The sequence below is a fragment of the Macaca fascicularis genome, chromosome 6 (genome assembly GCF_037993035.2).
Source record: "Macaca fascicularis isolate 582-1 chromosome 6, T2T-MFA8v1.1".
NCBI lineage: Eukaryota > Metazoa > Chordata > Mammalia > Primates > Cercopithecidae > Macaca > Macaca fascicularis.
The window spans coordinates 41500634-41522507 of record NC_088380.1 but is presented as its reverse complement, the minus strand read 5'-3'; the positions used below and the strand labels follow the sequence as shown (position 1 = coordinate 41522507).

General features: G+C 36.8%; 1 protein-coding gene across 2 annotated transcripts in view; it reads left to right on the top strand.

Moving 5' to 3' along the window:
• C6 (complement C6) overlaps nucleotides 1-21874 on the top strand; it is a 75288-nt gene that overhangs the window by 12868 nt on the left and 40546 nt on the right. For both annotated transcript variants that reach the window (XM_005556795.5, XM_005556796.5), the window contains exons 5-6: nucleotides 2583-2724; nucleotides 18523-18661. In XM_005556795.5, the coding sequence (XP_005556852.3) occupies nucleotides 2583-2724; nucleotides 18523-18661 (281 nt within the window). The remainder of the gene's footprint in view (nucleotides 1-2582; nucleotides 2725-18522; nucleotides 18662-21874) is intronic.

Sequence of the window (21874 nt, the reverse complement as noted above, 5' to 3'; positions counted from 1 at the left end):
CATAGGCTTTTGGTTGTCAAATATTCCATTGAAGATGGTATACTATTTTGCTCTCCTTTTGCTTTTGCGTCTACTAATGCCACTGTCAATGGGAATAAGAGGTTTATGAATGATTGTTTTTCTGACTCAAGATGATACTTGGCCCTCAATTAACAAAGAACTATCTCTCCTGAAAAGATTGACCATCTTGCCTTTCCTCCATTATGACTGATGTTCAGAGTCTCCCAAGAGTCCCCAAGACTAAATGGATTATTTTGATATATACATGGATTTTTAAGAATTACCCTTTAGGTTAATTCCCATGCAATATACCAACTCTTCTTTCAGAGCCCTAATTTTAAGCATAAAAGGTTAGAGAATTTGCAGCTGGTTTTAAAAAATAATACACTATTACAGTGACACAAATCGCTTCCAATGGATAGGAAAAACGTGCAATTTCTAAGTGATTGCATGGTTCCAAGTACAAATGTATATATGCATGTGCTGGCTAAGCATGCTGACTTCTGCAAATCCTGCAATATTCAAACTATCCTTTAATTTCTCATTCCTTCTTTGGTATAGAGTATATTTATGGCTTACAATATCTCTCCCCTTATGCTTTCTCTTCCATAGAGTTTTTATGGCCTGAAACCATTCTCAACCATGACACGTCAGGCCTATTCCTAAACATCACTCAAGAGGTATCCTCTTCCCTTCATCCCTGCCCTTGCTAATGGACTCTCTAAGATATCACTATAAGTACTAAATGAATAGAATTTCTTTATTCTCACAAATCTGGTACTCTACTCACAAAACTAAGCTAATGAGAACTATATTATACATGTGTATCCCTCTTTCTGTCTAATAAAATGTGATTTTAGTGTAACCATATCAAAAATAAACCTTTGCTTAAATTTTAAGTGCTAGGTTCAAAACTTTTTTTTTTTGTCTTTTTTTTATTATTATTATTATACTTTAAGTTCTAGGGTACATGTGCACAACGTGCAGGTTTGTTACATATGTATACATGTGCCATGTTGGTGTGCTGCAAAACTTTTTTAAAAATGTAATATGTATAGATTCATATTTTAACAAATAGCCTCTCTATTTCAACCTAAAATGCCCATTCTCTTCTGCTCTGAAAACAACACAAAACAAAAAAAAAGCTAGAAATGCACTGTTTAAAAATAGAGCATCTTTCAGGTTAAGTCATGGGATGAACAGACATTCAATTCAATCTGTATTTTCAGTCCTGTGTGATTATGGTTCTCGTAGCTATAATTCTTTATAATAATAGTCCTGACATAATGCAAAATGGAAGATGTAATTATTTTAATTACACTCTACCTTCTAAGTGAAGATTACTAACCAAAAAGTTGAAACCAAGTACTTTCTTGGGAACCCGCTATTAATTTAAAAAGAATTAATTCAACAGAATGCCCAATTTTGCCGAGCATTTTAGTCAAAATAGTCATGCACAATTGTAGTGAGATGCTAATCACATCTTAAAATAATCCACCAGATAATCTCAAGTAAAACCTTTAATCATTGTCAGTTGGACCTGTACATATGGGTACAGATGCCAACATCATTGACTACAGGCAAGAAGGTAAAAGGCAGGAGAGGAGATATCTGTCATTGCACATAAGTATTTCAATTTCTTTAATATATAGTTATACACTGATTCCAAGGATCCTTATGAAATTCAGTAAGTCAAAAACGGAAGGTAATTATTTGGGTACATTTAATTTGTACCATTTTCTAAATTTGCTCACTCAACTTGCTACTGTAGTATTTAGACACTTAACTTGTCCAAAAAATAGATACAGCAAATTATACGCAGTAAAACAATTATGTATAGTAATTATATATAGTAGAATACATAGTAGATATATTTAATAAAATCTGTACTAATTATACATAGTAAAATATGATTCTAAGTATGCGATTTTGCTTTGAAAAATTATACAATCATGTAAACAACCCTATGTCAAGATATAGAAAATACAGATTTCTATATCAAGATATAGAAAATTCCCATAAGCCTAAAAAGTTCCCTCCTCCTTTCTAGTTAGTTCCCCCTCCTTCTTTGTGGACATTATATAAAGGAATCACATGACATGACTCACGTGTCTGGCTTTTTTCACCCAACATAAAATTTGAGAGATCCAACCATGTTATTGTGCGTGACTGTGCATCTGTGTGTGTGTCTATAAAATTACAGGTTTTTAAATCAAAACAATGACCTTGAGTCTCCCATCCTGGATCAAAACAAAATTTTGAACCTCCTGTTAATTTTCTCCTATGGAACATGATCTCTATAGCATCTCACTGTAATGGCAATGATATTCTAAGTGTACTTCTCTTTTTAAAGACAATCGGCCCATAGCAACTAAATAATTCTGTGGCAACCCTTTTAATCTTACAAGTGGAAATTTATCAGTTTATCACTCCATTTTTATGTGCTCCTAAAACTCTATCAAAAATAGTGAAGACTTGCCTTCAACTTCACCTTGAAACTTAAAGCATTTGTGTTTCAAATTAATAAATATTTTCTAAAATGATAATTTGTTGCAATGATGATGTTTGCTTTTCTTGACTAGGCCGCTGCATTGCCAGAAAGTTAGAATGCAATGGAGAAAATGACTGTGGAGACAATTCAGATGAAAGGGACTGTGGGAGGACAAAGGCAGTATGTGCACGGAAGTATAATCCCATCCCTAGTGTACAGTTGATGGGCAATGGGTATGTAATGTCTTTTTATCATCTTGGGGAGAACAGGTATCAGAATAAATGAGTCAGAAGGAGCAATAAGATACATCATTGTCCATCTTCCTCATTAACTTCTTACTACTCCTACCAGCCATATCTCTGATACTTAGAGGACATGATCCTCACTCCTGAGAAGTAAAAGTTAGCATTTTCACATATAGTTTGTGCCAGGCAATGCTATGAGCCCTTCATAAACATGGCTTGTTTTATTTCTCGTATATCTCTCAGAAAGCTTTGGAATGGATTAGAGCAGACTGGTAGAAAGCCCAAGCCAGGAGGTACCAGGGTGGGGTCCTGGAGCTAGGCCTTGAATGGGTGAGTAACCACTCAGAAATGTCAGGAGCAAATGTAGGAAGAAGGTGTGATAAAAGTATGCCTATGGGTGGCTTGAAAGCCAAACACTAGAGAAACAAAACCAGTCTTCCAGCATGAGAAGCAAACCCAGAGTCCAATAATGAATGGTAAAGCCAAAAGGAAAGAAGTTAAGCAAACATAGAAAAAAGAGAGGGCTAAGCAACAAGGGTGTGGAAACGTAAGAGGGTAGGAGGTGAAGTGAATATAGCTAGGTATTCTCTCCCATAGGCTGTGTGATGTGTGGGTAGGTCAGTAGAGCCCAATGGCAGAGGCCAGACCTATATTACTATCCAGTCTCAGCTTACAAACTGAGAAATGAGTCCCAGAAAGCTTAAATAACCTGACCAAGTCTACCAATGAGCAAATGGTGGAACCAGGTTTCAAAACCAGACTTCAAAACCCAGGCTTTTCTCACCATTTCATGCTGACTCAGGACTACATCCACCTTACAAATGAGACATTTTGGAAGAAACCTCAGGAGATCACATAGCTCTTTCTCCTATTGTTCCTACTACAGGAATGCCCAATTATGAACACAGTGGGGGTTTTACAAGGGGTTGTAAATTCATTAGACTGAACCAGTGTCTTGAAAGATGTTAGGAAATATAAGAGAAGGCTATCAAAACAGAAAAACTGAGCCTAAATTTGAAGCATAAGAAAAATCAGTAAAGATAATCTATCCTCTTCCCTTTACATAATAAAGAAACCCCTCTTAAATGTTTGGCCAGAAGGCCGAAGTTTGCTATCAATTTCTATTGCCTCATGCTGGACTTTTAAAAATTAGAATCTTCACTTAATGCTGCCAGAGTTGCATAATATGAAACCTCGAGGCACCAAAGACAAACAGCCACAATTGCAAATACAACCTCATTTGATTTAGAATAAAACCCAGAAAATATTGAACCAAACCCAAGGACACCAGTAAAATGGAAAAACCACTAGTCTGAAAGTAAGAGGAGCTGGGTTCTAAATAATTCAGCTGGTTCTAATGTAGAACTAGAACCAGTTCTACATTATGTCACTACACCACAGCTGAGTTATTTAACAACTCTGGGCCTCGGTTTCCTCATCTATATGGTGGATGACTATAAACTGATGTGAGGTTCTGTTCTAAGAATTTCTAATTAGTGCTGATTTCGATGAAAGTGCTTCAACAACATGTTCTTATCCATGTGCAGAAATGGTTTACTTCTCTTGGTTTGCCTACAATAAAACGTCAGCCAAAAACTCCCACTGATAATCACATCTTCTAATGTTCTGACTGATGAAGGGTGACATTACAAAATCACCCTTTTGTTCAGTTGATCTAAACTCTAGAGTTACAGATGGGGAGGACCACATGCTATGTGTACTTTGGCTGAAGGACCATGTGGCCCTCTGCCAACCAGAGCTGTTGTCCCAGTGATTCTCAGAAATGAGCAAAGCCTGCTGGCTCAGGACAACCAGTCCTCTCCTTGCCTCCCCAGGGACTGAGAGTTTTGAGAATTGCTTACTGTAATCTTGTTCTAATCTGCTGGCCTTAGAATCTCTGCCTCTCCTCTATATCCTGCTCCCCAACATATTTCTAACCACAAAAAAAGTAGCTCCCTGAGTGACTGTCCTTCTTTTTAAATGATACTTCTCCATGAAAAATTTTAACAAGAGATAGAAAAATTTCTACATTGCCAACATCAGTCACTAGGTCCTAAATATGAAGCAAGAATCAGGCAATAATAGCACGCTATTTGTTTTCACTCAGGCTTAGTGCGTGTATTGATACACACACAGTTGAAAGGACACATTCATCTATGTGGCAAAATACTGAGACCTGTGAGTAGGGATCACACACATACATATGTGAAAATTCATGCATACACACAAATATATATTTTTGATTTATATATTTCTAGTTATATTCAAAAAGTTACAAAGTATGACACATAAATCAGTTTAGATCAAAGCACTTTAGAAACAACACTGTATGTGAAACACTAAATTATTTTAAGTCAATATCAACAACTTGAGAGGAGGAAGGAAAGAATATAACGGAAAATTTATTCATAGCTTGCTTAGCTCCTAAAAGATTTCTCAGGCATGGTCTGCTGGAAATACCTCCATAAAATCCTATCTTCAGATTCTCCACAAATAGCTGGTCACCTTCGTAGATTCCTCGTGACCTGAAAGCCATTTTTCTCACGCCCTTTTTCGCTTATGTACAAACATAAGTACATAGTGTAAAGCAGCATAAGGTCAATAGTTTTTTAGTCCTCACTGTTATGCTTTCAGCTATTTGAATATAATATGCATCTTAGACAATCCACAGAATTCACTCATTTTAAAAAAACAGCCTTATTGAGATGTAATTCGCATGCCATACAATTCACCCATTGAAAGTATCTAATTCAATCATCTTTAGCATATTCACAGACTTGTATAACCATCACCATGATACAACTTTAGAATGTTTTCAACATACCCAAAATAAAACGTTTCTACATATTAGATATCAAGCTTCATTTCTTTCCCCCTTCTACCTGACTCCTAACCCTAGGAAACCACTAATTCACTTTCTGTTCATGTAGATTTGTGTATTCTAGACATTTCATAAAAATGGGATTATACAAAATGCAGCCTGTGTCTGCCTTTTTGCACTTAGCATAATGTTTTTAAGATTCATCCATATACTCACAATTGGTACTACAGAAATACAAAGGATCATTAAAGACTATTATAAACAGCAATATGCCAACAAATTTGAAAATCTAAAAGAAATGGATAAATTCCTGGATACAAAAAAAAACTTACTAAGATTGAATAAAGAAGAAATAGAAAACAGACCAATTGTGAATAATGAGATTAAATCAATAATAAAAATTCTCCCAACAAAAAAAAAAGCCCAGGACTGGGTGGTTTCACTGCTGAATTCTACCAAATTTTGTAAGAACTAATACCAATTATTATCAAGATATACCCAAAAATCAAAAGGGAACTTTTCCAAACTCATTCTACAACACTAGTATAACCCTGATACCAAAACCAGATAAAGATGCAGCAACAACAACAACAAATCTACTACAGGTCAATATCCCTGATGCAAAAATCGTCAATAAAATAGTAGCAAACAGAACCCCATAGTACATCCCAGATATCCACTATGATTAAGTGGCATTTAATCCGGAGATGCAAGGATGGTTCAAAATATTCAAATCAATAATGTCATCACATCAACAGAGAGAAAAAAACATCTGATCACCTCAATAGTTGCAGGAAAAGTATTTGATAAAATTCAACATCTTTTCATGATAAAAACTCTCAAAAATTAGAAATAGAAGAAATTTAACACAATAAAGGCCACATATGGCAAACCCACAGCTAGCATCATACTGGATAGAGAAAAGTTGGAAACTTTTCCTCCAAGGACTGGAATAAGACAAGGATACCTGCTCTTACCACTGTTATTCAGCATAGTCCTGTAAGTCTGAGCTGGAGCAATTAGGCAAGGAAAAGAAACAAGTAGATCCAAATTGGAAAGGAGTAAGTCAAATTGTCCCTGTTTGTAGATGACATCATCTTATGTAGAGAGAATCCTAAAGATTCCACCAAAAAAGAAAAAAGCCCTAGAAATGATAAATGAATTCAGTAATGTTCGCAGGATACAAAATCAATATACAAAAATCTGTAGCATTTCTATATATTACCATGAGCTAGAGGGAAAAGAAATCAAGAAAGCAATCTATAATAGCTACAAAAAAAAAATATCTAGGAATAAAGTTAACCAAGGAGGTGAGAGATCTCTGCAAAACACTGATGAAAGAACTTGAAGAGGACACAAAAGAAATGGGAAGGCATCCTGTTTTTATAGACTAGAATATTAATACGTTAAAGTGACTCAACTGTCCAAAGAATGAGTTTGGAAAATTACAAGTTCAAGGTAATCCCTATTAAAACACCAGTGGCATGCTTTACAGAAAAGAAACAAAGCTCTGAAATTCATATGGAACCACAAAAATCCCTTAATAGCCAAAGCAATCTTGAGCAAAAAGAACAGGCCAGGAGTGTTGGCTCATGCCTGTAATCCCAGCACTTTGGGAGGCCGAGGTGGGTGGATCACAAGTTCAGGAGTTCAAGACCAGTCTGGCCAACATAGTGAAACCCCATCTCTACTAAAAATACAAAAATTAGTCAGGCATGGTGGTGGGTACCTGTAGTCCCAGCTACTTGGGAGGCTGAGGCAAGAGAATCGCTTGAACCCAGGAGGTGGAGGTTGCAGTGAGCAGAGATCATGCCACTCCACTCCAGCCTGGGCAACACACAGAGACCCTGTTTAAAAAAAAAAAAAAAAAAGCCAAAGGGATCACACTACCACCTTTCAAAATATACTTGTTACATGTGTTACATGTTACAAAGCTATGGTAACCCAAGCAGCATACTATGGGCATAAAAACAGACACACAGACCAATGGAATTGAATACAGAACCCAGAAACAAAGCCATATATTTACAACCAACTGATTTTTGACAAAGGTGCCAAGACCATGCACTGGGGAAACAAGAGTCTCCTTAATTAATGGTGCTGGAAAAACTAGATATCCATATGCAGAAGAATGAAACTAGACCCCCATCACTCACACTATACAAAAATCAACTCCAAATAGATTAAAGACTTACATGTAAAATTCCAGAGCTATTAAACTGTTAGAGAAAAATATAAGGGAAAAACCCTTAGAATGCTGATGTGAGAAAATGTTTTATGAAAAAGACCTCAAAAGCAGAAGCAACAAAGCAAAAATAGACAAATGGGATTATATCAAACTAAAAAGCTTTTTGTACAGCAGAGGAAACAATAACAGAGTGAAAAGACAACATACAGAGTGGAAAAAAGTATTTGCCAACCATTCATCTGACAAGCAGTTAATATCCAGGATATATAAGGAACTCAACTCAACAGCAAAAATAAATAATCCAATTTAATGGATTAAGTTCACCAGTGAACTTAATAAGACATTTACCAAAAGGAGACATAAAAATGTCCAACAAATATATTTTAAAATGTTCAACATCACTAATCATCGGGGAAATAAAAATCAAAACTACAATGAGATATCATTTCACCACAGTTGAAATGACTGGTATCAAAAAGACAAAAAATAACAAATGCTGGAAAGGATGTGGAGAAAAGGAAACTCATACACTGTTGGTGAGAATGTAAACTAATGTAGCTCTTATGGAGACCAGTATGGAGATTCCTCAAAAAACTACAAACAGCACTGCCATATGATCCAGCAATCCCACTACTGGGCATACATCCAAAGCAAAGGAAATCGGTATACTGAACAGGTATCTGCACTTCCATGTTTATTTGCAGCACTGTTCACAGTAACCAAGATATGGAATCAGTCTAAGTGTCCATCAACAGATGAATGGATAAAGAAAACATGGTACATATACAAAATGGAATACTATTCAACCATAAAATAGAATGAAACCTTGTCGCTGGAGAAACATGGATGAGCCTGGAAGATATTAAGTGAAATAAGCCAGAAACAAAAACATAAATACTACATGTTCTCACTCACACGTAGAAACGTAAAAAGTTCATCTCATAGAAGTAGAGTAGAATAAGGGTTGCAAGAGACTGGAAAGAGTAGGGGAAGGCAAGGATAGGAAGATGTTGGTTACAGGTTACAAAATTACAGCTAGATAAGAGGAATAAATTCTAGTGTTCTATAGCATTGTGGGTGACTATAGTTAATAATTTAGTACATATTTTCAAATACCTAGAAGAGAGAATTTTGAATGTTCCAAACACAAACAAATTATATATTTGAGGTCATGAATATGCTAATTACCCTGCTTTTATTACTGTACATTGTATGTATATAAACATCACTACATACCCCATAAATATGTACAATGATGTGACAATTTTTAAAAACATAATTTTAAAAATCACCCATATAAAGCATGTGTTAATACTTCATTCCACTGTATGAGAGAATAACAACCCATTGTATCATTCTGTCACATTGTGTTGATTCATTCATCAGCTAATGAACATTTGGTTTGATCCTACTTTGACTAGTACGAGTAACGCTGCTTTGAACATTCATGCACAAGTTTTTGCGTTGATATATATTTTCAATTCTCTCGTATATATATTTAGGAATGGAATTGCAGGGTCTTATGGTAATTATATGTTTAATTTTTTAAGAACTCCCAACTATTTTCCAAAATAGCTGCACCATTTTTCATTTCCCCCAGTTACATATGATTGAAAATCAACTTGTCCACACCTTCATCAAAACTGTTTCTGTTCATCTTTTGGTTAAAGCTATTCTAATGGCTATGAAATGGTATCTTATTGCAGTTTTGATTTGTATTTCCTAATGAGTAATAACATTAAGCGTTTTTTCATATGCTTATTAGTCATTTTCATATTTTTAAAAGAAATACATATTTAGATACTCAAATTAGTTGCTCATTGTTTAATTGAGTAATTTGTTTTTTATTATTCAGTTCCAAGCATTTTTTGTATATTCTGCGTGTAAGTTCCTCATTAGATATGTGATTTGGAAACATTTTCTGCCATTATATGAGTTGTATTTTTGCTTTTTTGTTGGTGTCCTTTAAAGAGCTAAAGTTTTTAATTCTGGTGAAGTTCAACATATTTATTTCTTCTTTTATTGAATGTGCTTTTAATGTCATAACTAAGAAGGTTTTGCCTTACCAGACATCACAGATACTTAGTCCTATATTGTCTTCTAAAAGTTCTATAGTTTTAGCTCTTAAATTTAGGTTCTATTTTGATTAATTTTTTTTTGCATTATGTGAGAAAGGGGCCCAATTTCATTCATTTGCAATATAACTATTCGGTCGTTATAGCATCATTTATTTAGGACTATTTTCCCTCATTGAACTGTCTTGGCACCCTTGTTGAAAATCAATTGACCATAAATGTATGGGTTTATTTCTAGATGCAATTCTGTTCCATTGGTCTATATGTCTGTCTATCCTCACGCCAGTACTACTACACTGTCTTGATTACCCTAATATTGAATTAAATTGTGTATCAGGAAGGTAATTCCTTGAACTTTGTCCTTCTTTCTCAAGATTGTCTTGGCTGTTCTGGGTCTTTTGAATTTTAGAATTGGCTTGTGAATGTTTACAAAAAAAAAGGCAGCTGAGAGTTTGATAATGATTGTCTTGAATCTATAGATAAATTTGGGAAGTACTGCTATCTTAACAATACAAATTCTGCCAATCCATTAATATGGAATGTCTTTCTATTCATTGACATTTCACTTAATATCTTTCAATATTGTTTATACTTTTCAGTATATGAGTCTTAGACTTCTTTTGTTAAATAAATACCTAAGGATTTTATTCTTTGAGAGGCTATTAGAAATGGAATTGTTTCTTTAATTTTATTTTTGGATTGTTCGTTGCCATTTGTATGGAAATACATTTGATTTTTGTTTGTTGATTTTGTTTCTGCAAGCAATTACTTTTGAATTTAGTATGCAACCTTTTAATAAAATTAAAATATACTTTCCCTGGTGGAAAAATTGGGAGAGTTGGTATGTGTTGTTTCCTCTCATAGGGCAGACCAGGCCTGTGCTAATCACTATTAATTTCCACAACTACTATAAAAAAGCAATTAGCTCCATTTTCAAATGAAGAAACCTTTTCAGAAACTTAAAAGCTGTGTGTGTGTGTGTGTGTGTGTGTGTGTGTGTGTGTGTGTGTGTGTGTGTCTGTGTATTTTTACATTAGCACAATTTTACTGGTAGAGAATTTACAAGTATTTCTATTAGCCTTACTTTCTTTTCAGTATTTTACCATCACTTTACCACTTTTCAAACTATCCTTGCTCCTCTTTGATATAAACTATTGTGTCCATTGGTTAGAAGTACCTGAGTAATCGATCAAATTTTCTACTTTAAATCCAAATGTCTAATAGCAGATCAAAAAAGCCTCGCATAGTGAACTGCTTCTTGATTCCCTCACAAATGGATGAGTCTATTTGTCTTTTTTTCGGATCTTTGTGATAGTTACAAAACTTAATATTTCAGCTTCTGGTAAAAGTGGTGCCTTTCAGGTACATTTTGTCTTGTGAGTTAACGCTATAGAAGTACAAGGGAAACAGACATGTAAGTGGTAGATGACATTCTTGAGGATGTTTAGAGTTCACTTGAGCCCCCACAACTATCAGAAAGGATGGTTGTACTGAAGGGTCATGAGAAAGGAAGGTCATTGGTGCTATTCCTTCTGCTACATGGAATTTTCCAGTAATATTCTGGAGAACTATACTATGTATTCTATGAAAGACAAGGTTATATGGTCAAATGTATTTGGAGATTGAAAATTTATATTTTTAAGTCTGTGACATCACCTGTAGAAAAAAATTTTTTTTATTATTATTATACTTTAAGTTCTAGGGTGCATGTGCATACATGCAGGTTTGTTGCATGTGTATACATGTGCCATGTTGGTGTGCTGCACCCATCAACTCGTCAGCCCCCATCAACTCGTCATTTACATCAGGTATAACTCCCAATGCAATCCCTCTCCACTCCCCCCTCCCCATGATAGGCCCCGGTGTGTGATGTTCCCCTTCCCGAGTCCAAGTGATCTCATTGTTCAGTTCCCACCTATGAGTGAGAACCTGTGGTGTTTGGTTTTCTGTTCTTGTGATAGTTTGCTGAGAATGATGGTTTGCAGTTGCATCCATGTCCCTACAAAGGACACAAACTCATCCTTTTTTATGGCTGCATAGTATTCCATGGTGTATATGTGCCACATTTTCTTAATCCAGTCTGTCACTGATGGACATTTGGGTTGATTCCAAATCTTTGCTATTGTGAATAGTGCCACAATAAACATACCTGTGCATGTGTCTTTATAGCAGCATGATTTATAATCCTTTGGGTATATACCCAGTAATGGGATGGCTGAGTCATATGGTACTTCTAGTTCTAGATCCTTGAGGAATCGCCATACTGTTTTCCATAATGGTTGAACTAGTTTACAATCCCACCAACAGTGTAAAAGTATTCCTATTTCTCCACATCCTCTCCAGCACCTGTTGTTTCCTGACTTTTTAATGATTGCCATTCTAACTGGTATGAGATGCTATCTCATTGTGGTTTTGATTTGCATTTCTCTGATGGCCAGTGATGATGAGCATTTTTTCATGTGTCTGTTGGCTGTATGAATGTCTTCTTTTGTGAAATGTCTGTTCATATGCTTTGCCCACTTTTTGATGGGGTTGTTTGTTTTTTTCTTGTAAATTTGTTTGAGTTCTTTGTAGGTTCTGGATATTAGCCCTTTGTCAGATGAGTAGATTGCAAAAATTTTCTCCCATTCTGTAGGTTGCCTGTTCACTCTGATGGTAGTTTCTTTTGCTGTGCAGAAGCTCTTTAGTTTAATTAGATCCCATTTGTCAATTTTGGCTTTTGTTGCCATTGCTTTTGGTGTTTTAGACATGAAGTCCTTGCCCATGCCTATGTCCTGAATGGTATTACCTAGGTTTTCTTCTAGGGTTTTTATGATATTAGGTTTAACATTTAAGTCTCTAATCCATCTTGAATTAATTTTTGTATAAGGAGTAAGGAAAGTATCCAGTTTCAGCTTTCTACTTATGGCTAGCCAATTTTCCCAGCACCATTTATTAAATAGGGAATCCTTTCCCCATTTCTTATTTTTGTCTGGTTTATCAAAGATCAGATGGCTGTAGATGTGTGGTATTATTTCTGAGGACTCTGTTCTGTTCCATTGGTCTATATCTCTGTTTTGGTACCAGTACCATGCTGTTTTGGTTACTGTAGCCTTGTAGTATAGTTTGAAGTCAGGTAGCGTGATGCCTCCAGCTTTGTTCTTTTGACTTAGGATTGTCTTGGCAATGCGGCCTCTTTTTTGGTTCCATATGAACTTTAAAGCAGTTTTTTCCAATTCTGTGAAGAAACTCATTGGTAGCTTGATGGGGATGGCATTGAATCTATAAATTACCTTGGGCAGTATGGCCATTTTCACGATATTGATTCTTCCTATCCATGAGCATGGTATGTTCTTCCATTTGTTGTGTCCTCTTTTATTTCACTGAGCAGTGGTTAGTAGTTCTCCTTGAAGAAGTCCCTTACATCCCTTGTAAGTTGGATTCCTAGGTATTTTGTTCTCTTTGAAGCAATTGTGAATGGAAGTTCATTCATGATTTGGCTCTCTGTTTGTGTGTTACTGATGTATAAGAATGCTTGTGATTTTTGCACATTAATATTGTATCCTGAGATTTTGCTGAAGTTTCTTATCAGCTTAAGGAGATTTTGGGCTGAAATAATGGGGTTTTCTAAATACACAATCATGTCATCTGCAAACAGGGACAATTTGACTTCTTCTTTTCCTAACTGAATACCCTTTATTCCTTTCTCTTGCCTGATTGCTCTAGCCACAACTTCCCAACACTATATTGAATAAGAGTGGTGAGAGAGGGCATCCCTGTCTTGTGCCAGTCTTCAAAGGAAATGCTTCCAGTTTTTGCCCATTCAGTATGATATTGGCTGTGGGTTTGTCATAAATAGCTCTTATTATTTTGAGATACGTTCCATCAATACTGAATTTATTGAGCGTTTTTAGCATGAAGGGCTGTTGAATTTTGTCAAAGACCTTTTCTACATCTATTGAGATAATCACGTGGTTTTTGTCTTTGGTTCTGTTTATATGCTGGATTACGTTTATTGATTTGCATATGTTGAACCAGTCTTGCATCCCAGGGATGAAGCCCACTTGATCATGGTGGATAAGCTTTTTGATGTGCTGCTGGATTCGGTTTGCCAGTATTTTATTGAGGATTTTTGCATCGATGTTCATCAGGGATATTGGTCTAAAATTCTCTTTTATTGTTGTGTCTCTGCCAGGCTTTGGTATCAGGATGATGTTGGCCTCATAAAATGAGTTAGGGAGGATTCCCTCTTTTTCTATTGATTGGAATAGTTTCAGAAGGAATGGTACCAGCTCCTCCTTGTACTTCTGGTAGAATTCGGCTGTGAATCCATCTGGTCCTGGACTTTTTTTGGTTGGTAGGCTGTTAATTATTGCCTCAATTTCAGAGCCTGCTATTGGTCTATTCAGGGATTCAGCTTCTTCCTGGTTTAGTCTTGGGAGAGTGTAAGTGTCCAGAAAATTATCCATTTCTTCTAGATTTTCTAGTTTATTTGCATAGAGGCATTTATACTATTCTCTGATGGTAGTTTGTATTTGTGTGGGGTCGGTGGTGATATCCCCTTTATCCTTTTTTATTGGGTCTATTTGATTCTTCTCTCTTTTCTTCTTTATTGGTCTTGCTAGCAGTCTATCAATTTTGTCGATCTTTTCAAAAAACCAGCTCCTGGATTCATTGATTTTTTGGAGGGTTTTTTGTGTCTCTATCTCCTTCAGTTCTGCTCTGATCTTAGTTATTTCTTGCCTTCTGCTAGGTTTTGAATGTGTTTGCTCTTGCTTTGCTAGTTCTTTTAATTGTGATGTTAGGGTGTCAATTTTAGATCTTTCCGGCTTTCTCTTGTGGGCATTTAGTGCTATAAATTTCCCTCTACACACTGCTTTAAATGTGTCCCAGAGATTCTGGTATGTTGTATCTCTGTTCTCATTGGTTTCAAAGAACATCTTTATTTCTGCCTTCATTTCGTTATGTACCCAGTAGTCATTCAGGAGCAGGTTATTCAGCTTCCATGTAGTTTTGCGGTTTTGATTGAGTTTCTTAGTCCTGAGTTCTAGTTTGATTGCACTGTGGTCTGAGAGACAGTTTGTTACAATTTCTGTTCTTGTACATTTGCTGAGGAGTGCTTTACTTCCAACTATGTGGTCAATTTTGGAATAAGTGTGATGTGGTGCTGAGAAGAATGTATATTCTGTTGATTTGGGGTGGAGAGTTCTGTAGATGTCTATTAGGTCTGCTTGCTGCAGAGATGAGTTCAATTCCTGGATATCCTTGCTAACTTTCTGTCTTGTTGATCTGTCTAATGTTGAGAGTGGGGTATTGAAGTCTCCCATTATTATTGTATGGGAGTCTAAGTCTCTTTGTAAGTCTCTAAGGACTTGCTTTATGAATCTGGGTGCTCCTGTATTGGGTGCATATATATTTAGGATAGTTAGCTCTTCCTGTTGAATTGATCTCTTTACCATTATGTAATGGCCTTCTTTGTCTCTTTGGATCTTTGATGGTTTAAAGTCTGTTTTATCAGAGACTAGTATTGCAATCCCTGCTTTTTTTTGTTCTCCATTTTCTTGGTAGATCTTCCTCCATCCCTTTATTTTGAGCCTATGTATGTCTCTGCATGTGAGATGGGTCTCCTGAATACAGCCAACTGATGGGTCTTGACTCTTTATCCAGTTTGCCAGTCTGTGTCTTTTAATTGGAGCATTTAGTTCATTTACATTTAAGGTTAATATTGTTATGTGTGAACTTGATCCTGCCATTATGATATTAACTGGTTATTTTGCTCGTTAGTTGATGCAGTTTCTTCCTAGCCTAAATGGTCTTTACGTTTTGGCATGTTTTTGCAATGGCTGGTGCCAGTTGTTCCTTTCCATGTTTAGTGCTTCCTTCAGGGTCTCTTGTAAGGCAGGTCTGGTGGTGACAAAAATCTCTAAACATTTGCTTATCTGTAAAGGATTTTATTTCTCTTTTACTTATGAAAGTTAATTTGGCTGGATATGAAACTCTGGGTTTAAAATTCTTTTCTTTAAGAATGTTGAATATTGGCCCCCACTCTCTTCTGGCTTGTGGAGTTTCTGCCGAGAGATCTGCTGTTAGTCTGATGGGCTTCCCTTTGTGGGTAACCCGACCTTTCTCTCTGGCTGCCCTTAAGATTTTTTCCTTCATTTCATCTTTGGTGGATCTGGCAATTATGTGTCTTGGAGTTGCTCTTCTCGAGGAGTATCTTTGTGGCATTCTCTGTATTTCCTGAGTTTGAATGTTGGCCTGCCCAACTAGGTTGGGGAAATTCTCCTGGATGATATTCTGAAGAGTGTTTTCCAACTTGGTTCCCTTTTCCCCCTCACTTTCAGGCACCCCAATCAGATGTAGATTTGGTCTTTTTACATAATCCCATACTTCTTGCAGGCTTTGTTCATTTCTTTTTCTTCTTTTTCCTTTAGATTTCTCTTCTCGCTTCATTTCATTCATTTGAGCCTCAATCACTGATACTCTTTCTTCCAGTTGATCGAGTCGGTTACTGAAGCTTGTGCATTTGTCATGTATTTCTCGTGTCATGGTTTTCATCTCTGTCAGTTCGTTTATGGCCTTCTCTGCATTAATTATTGTAGTTATCAATTCTTCCACTCTTTTTTCAAGATTTGTAGTTTCTTTGCGCTGGGTACGTAATTCCTCCTTTAGCTCTGAGAAGTTTGATGGACTGGAGCCTTCATCTCTCATCTCGTCAAAGTCATTCTCCCTCCAGCTTTGATCTGTTGCTGGCGATGAGCTTCGTTCCTTTGCAGGGGGAGATGTGCTCTTATTTTTTGAATTTCCAGCTTTTCTGCCCTGCTTTTTCCTCATCTTTGTGGTTTTATCTGCCTCTGGTCTTTGATGAGGGTGACGTATTGATGGAGTTTTGGTGTGGGTGTCCTTTCTGTTTGTTAGTTTTCCTTCTAACAGTCAGGACCCTCAGCTGTAGGTGTGTTGGAGATTGCTTGAGGTCCACTCCAGACCCTGTTTGCCTGTGTATCAGCAGCAGAGGCTGCAGAAGCTAGAATATTGCTGAACAGCGAGTGTACCTGTCTGATTCTTGCTTTGGAAGCTTCCTCTCAGGGGTGTACTCCACTGTGTGAGGTGTGGGGTGCGGTCTGCCCCTAGTGGGGGATGTCTCCAAGTTAGGCTACTCAGGGGTCAGGGACCCACTTGAGCAGGCAGTCTGTCTGTTCTCAGATCTCAGCCTCCGTGTTGGGAGATCCACTGTTCTCTTCAAAGCTGTCAGACAGAGTCCTTTGCATCCACAGAGGTTTCTGCTGCTTTTTGTTGTTGTTGTTGTTGTTGTTGTTTAGCTGTGCCCTGTCCCCAGAGGTGGAGTCTACAGAGACTGGCAGGCCTCCTTGAGCTGCTGTGAGCTCCACCCAGTTCGAGCTTCCCAGCAGCTTTGTTTACCTACTTAAGCCTCAGCAATGGTGGGCGCCCCTCCCCCAGCCTCACTGCTGCCTTGCTGTTAGATCGCAGACTGCTGTGCTAGCAATGAGGGAGGCTCCGTGGGTGTGGGACCCTCCCAGCCAGGTGTGGGATATAATCTCCTGGTGTGCCCATTTGCTAAGACCCTTGGTAAAGCGCAGTATTGGGGTGAGAGTTACCCAATTTTCCAGGTGTTGTGTGTCTCAGTTCCCCTGGCTAGGAAAAGGGATTCCCTTCCCCCTTGTGCTTCCCAGGTGAGGCAATGCCTCACCCTGCTTCAGCTCTCCGTGGTTGGGCTGCAGCAGCTGACCAGCACCGATTGTGTGGCACTCCCCAGTGAGATGAACCCAGTACCTCAGTTGAAAATGCAGAAATCACCTGTCTTCTGTGTCGCTCGCGCTGGGAGCTGGAGACTGGAGCTGTTTCTATTTGGCCATATTGCTCCATCCCCCAGAACAATTTTTATAATCTATGTAATATAGCATTACCAAACTGTTTGACAAAAAAACTACTTTTTTCACAGAATACATATCCCTTAGAATTTGGAAAAGTTTTAGCATCTTGGAGAAGTTTTTTTAATCTATAACAAAATAATCTCTTAAATACTTGATTTATGCTAAGCTAATTAATCTCTATGTGCCTCAATGTCCTCATTTGTAAAACAGGTATAATAATTATATCTACATCACATAGTTATAGTAAATATAAGTTACTTAGTAAAGCACTTAACTAAGTTAATACTTTAAAGCACTTACTATTGCTTGGCTTATAGTAAATAGTATGTAAGCATTTGTTAAATAAAAAATATTTTAAATATTATAGTCAGTTTTTAGTAAAACTATAATATTAGTACAATTCCATTAAAATATTGCTGTTACTAGTTTATTATGAGCTCTCTATTAGAATTCCACTCAGAAAGAAGTGGACCCGGAATGGCATTTATTATATAATAACTTATTTCATAATCTGCTTCCAAACTTTGTGCTGGCATTGTAAGTCATAAAAAAGTATAAATCGAGATGTTATTGTATGTTGAAAGCCAAGAACAATTAAGTAAGTTGAATAGGAGAACCTAATAGAGCCAGAAAAGCTGAGCTTGGGCTTTCCAGCTTCCTTGCGTGCCTCACCACAGACTACGGAAAAAAAAGCGGGGGTGTGTGGAGTTCCTGCAAATCATTTGTCTTCAGTCAAAAATGTTTAGAAGAGGAATTCCTTTCATGTAACTAAGATAAATTTTAAAGATTGCTCTACATCTATTGAATTCCTGAAAATTACTTTGTTTCTAGGTTTCATTTTCTGGCAGGAGAGCCCAGAGGAGAAGTCCTTGATAACTCTTTCACTGGAGGAATATGTAAAACTGTCAAAAGCAGTAGGACAAGTAATCCATACCGTGTTCCGGCCAATCTGGAAAATGTTGGCTTTGAGGTATGACAGTCTAGCATGGTGGCAACTTCAACACCGTCAGTGATTACAAGCTAAATTTCTCATGCGAAATTAGTGATGAATGAAGGGACAGAATGAAAAGGTAGTGAACAATTTTAATCACCTGTTATGTGTTTGTATTTTATCCATGCACACCCAGTGAGGCCAGTGTTACGAATTTACAGATGAAAAATCTAAAGTAACTAATTTTCCAGAAGTCAAACAGCTAGCAAGAAGTGAATTTGAGATTCAAGGCCAGGTTTTCCTGCTTCGAGTCCATGCTTTCTACAGTGAATATTCAACTCTAAAATAGCTCCACACAGATAAACAGTTTGATTTCTTCAGATTTTCTCCTAACCTACTTAGTTCTCTTAGATAACTACAAAATATAGACTTTTTTTTAAAAGTGCCAGGCTCATAAGAAAAATCATGATGAGTCAGTCTAATGAGACAGTTCTGCTTACTTTTATTCCTATTTTATTAGTTGGTTTGGTTTATTTGTTTGTTTTAGTAAATTTTAATGAACAGCATACTACCTACTCTCAGAATCTAACCCACACTTTACACATAAGTGCTCCATATTCGTTGCACTAAAGTGAGTAATCTGCTTCTTTTAAATTGTGATAAGAACAGAAAATACACAGTTTTATGGTGACATTCATGCATAGAAATTTGACAAGCTAGAGAGAATTTCAAAAGTTGTAATTATTTCTGAGAACCACTTTATGGGTAATATAAGTTCAGCAAAAAGTCATTTAATCCTTCCTTTAAAAAGACCTTTATATACATATAAATACAGGCATTTTCCAATTCGATTCACTCAATTTAAAACCATCTAATATATACTAATAGGTGGGGAATGTCTTTGGGAACTAACTGTCAAATTTGAATACCTCTGGGAAGACTGATAATACTGCTCTTGAGATGTATTGTATTGAACAGGCTTTGTAGACAGAGCTAAAACCTAAACATTTATATGTAATATTGTTCTGATGGAAGTTGCTTTCTAGTTCCAAAACAACCAATCCACAAGTTTACTTTCAAAATACAATCATTTCACACAGGCATATTGCCTACATTTTCAGCAAGCATCTATTTCATGTAGTTTTACAAGTAACAAATTAAAGGAAGTATATGAGATTGGAGCAAACTGAGGCTTAAATAACACTTCATACTTATCATACTTATATGATACTTCAGAGTCTTCAAAGTACTTTCGTATATTGCTTTATTTGATTCCTATAACAACCTCCCCAGAAAGGTAGCAAATTGTTTACATCCACATTACTAACAGAAAATTTAGGCTCGGCCGGGTGTGGTGGCTCACACCTGTAATCCCAGCACTTTGGGAGGCCAAGGTGGGGCGGATCACTTGAAGTCAGGAGTTCAAGACCACTCTGGGCAACATGGTGAAACCCCATCTCTACTAAAAATACAAAACTTAGCTGGGAGTGGTGGTGCATACCTGTAGTCCCAGCTACTCAGGAGGCTGAGGCATGAGAATTGCTTGAACCGGGGAGGTGGAGGCTGCAGTGAGCCGAGATTGTGCCACTGCACTACAGCCTGGGTGAAAGAATGAGACTCTGTCTCAAAAAAAAAAAAAAAAGAAAAGAAAAGAAAAGAAAAAGAAAAAAAAAAGAAAATTTAGTCTTATTGAAGTTAAACAACTTTCTCAGAGTTATACAGCAAATAAATGGCAAAGAAAAATAAGAACTCCTGGCTTCTGGCTCTTATAGTCGAGGTTGGCCTATGTTAGATGAGACATTTATAGTATATCAAGAAAGACATTAAAACTCCTCGCAGTAGGTTAAAAGTCTGAGCACCTTCATAAACTATCAGTTAAAATGTATCCCCCATGAAGGTAGACAAGGATGTGCTGGAGCCAGCTCTTTGAGTTCATGAGTCAACTGTTAAATTTTCAGGAATTTTGGAATCCAATTGTGAAACATAGACTTTTTTTTTCTTTTTCAACTTTCATTTTAGATTCAGGGAATACATGTGCAAGTTTGTCACCTGGGTTTATTGTGTGATGCTGAGGTTGGGGGTACAAATGATACCTTTACCCAGGTACTGAGCAGAGGACCCAACAGGTTTTCAACTCTTGCCCCTCTCCCTCCCTTCCCCTTCTAGTAGACCCCAGTGTCTGTTGTTGCCATCTTTATGTCCATGAGTACCCGATGTTTAGCTCTCACTTATAAGTGAAAACCTGTAGTATTTGTTTTTCTGTTCCTGTGTTAATTTGCTTAGGATAATGGTCTCCAGCTGTATTCATGTTGCTGCAAAGGACATGATTTTGTTCTTTTTTATGGCTGCTAGTATTCCATGGCACATATGTGCCACATTATCTTTATCCAATCCACTGCTGATTGGCACCTAGGTTAATTCTATGTCTTTGCTATTGCGAATAGTACTGTAATAAACATGCAAGTGCATGTGACTTTTTGGTAGAACAATTTGTTTTCTTTTGGATATGTACCCAGGAATGAGATTGCTGGGTCAAACGGTGGTTCTGTTTTAAGTTCTTTGGGAAATATCCAAACTGCTTTTCACAGTGGCTGAACTAATTTACATTCCCACCAACAGTGTATTAGCATTCCTTTTCTCCACAGCCTGGCCAACATCTGTTGTTTTTTTGACTTTTTAATACTAGTCATCCTGACTGGTGTGAGATGGTATCTCATTGTGGCTTTGATTTGCATTTCTCTGATGATTATTGATGATAAGCATTTTTTCGTATATTTGTTGGTCAAAACACAGTCATTATTAAGTATCAAATATATTATCTCACAGGTAAACATATTAAAAACAAAGATTATAATTACTCAAAACTGATCACTTTTCAATTATTTTGCTACATTTTACCATTATCCATGCTCTAGAGGTTATTTACATCTATTGGATCTGTATTTTGAAAATACTTTGTAATTTGCTACTGTGCATCTCTTCCCAAGTATGAGTTCAGGACATCACATAGGTAGCTTGAAATCAGCCGTGGTAGGAATATATACACAATGGAAAAAGCAAATGTTATAGTAAATCAGGGCTTTCTTCCCCTTCCCAGAGAGCTAGCTGTTAAACATTTACTAACAGATCAATGGGTTAACCCACAAAGTTTGATAACACAAGCCTGGATAACAAGTTACATGAGGAAATACAGCCTGAAAATTCTTTTACAGCAGATTAAACTCATTTCCTTATCAATGTAGCTCTAAGATT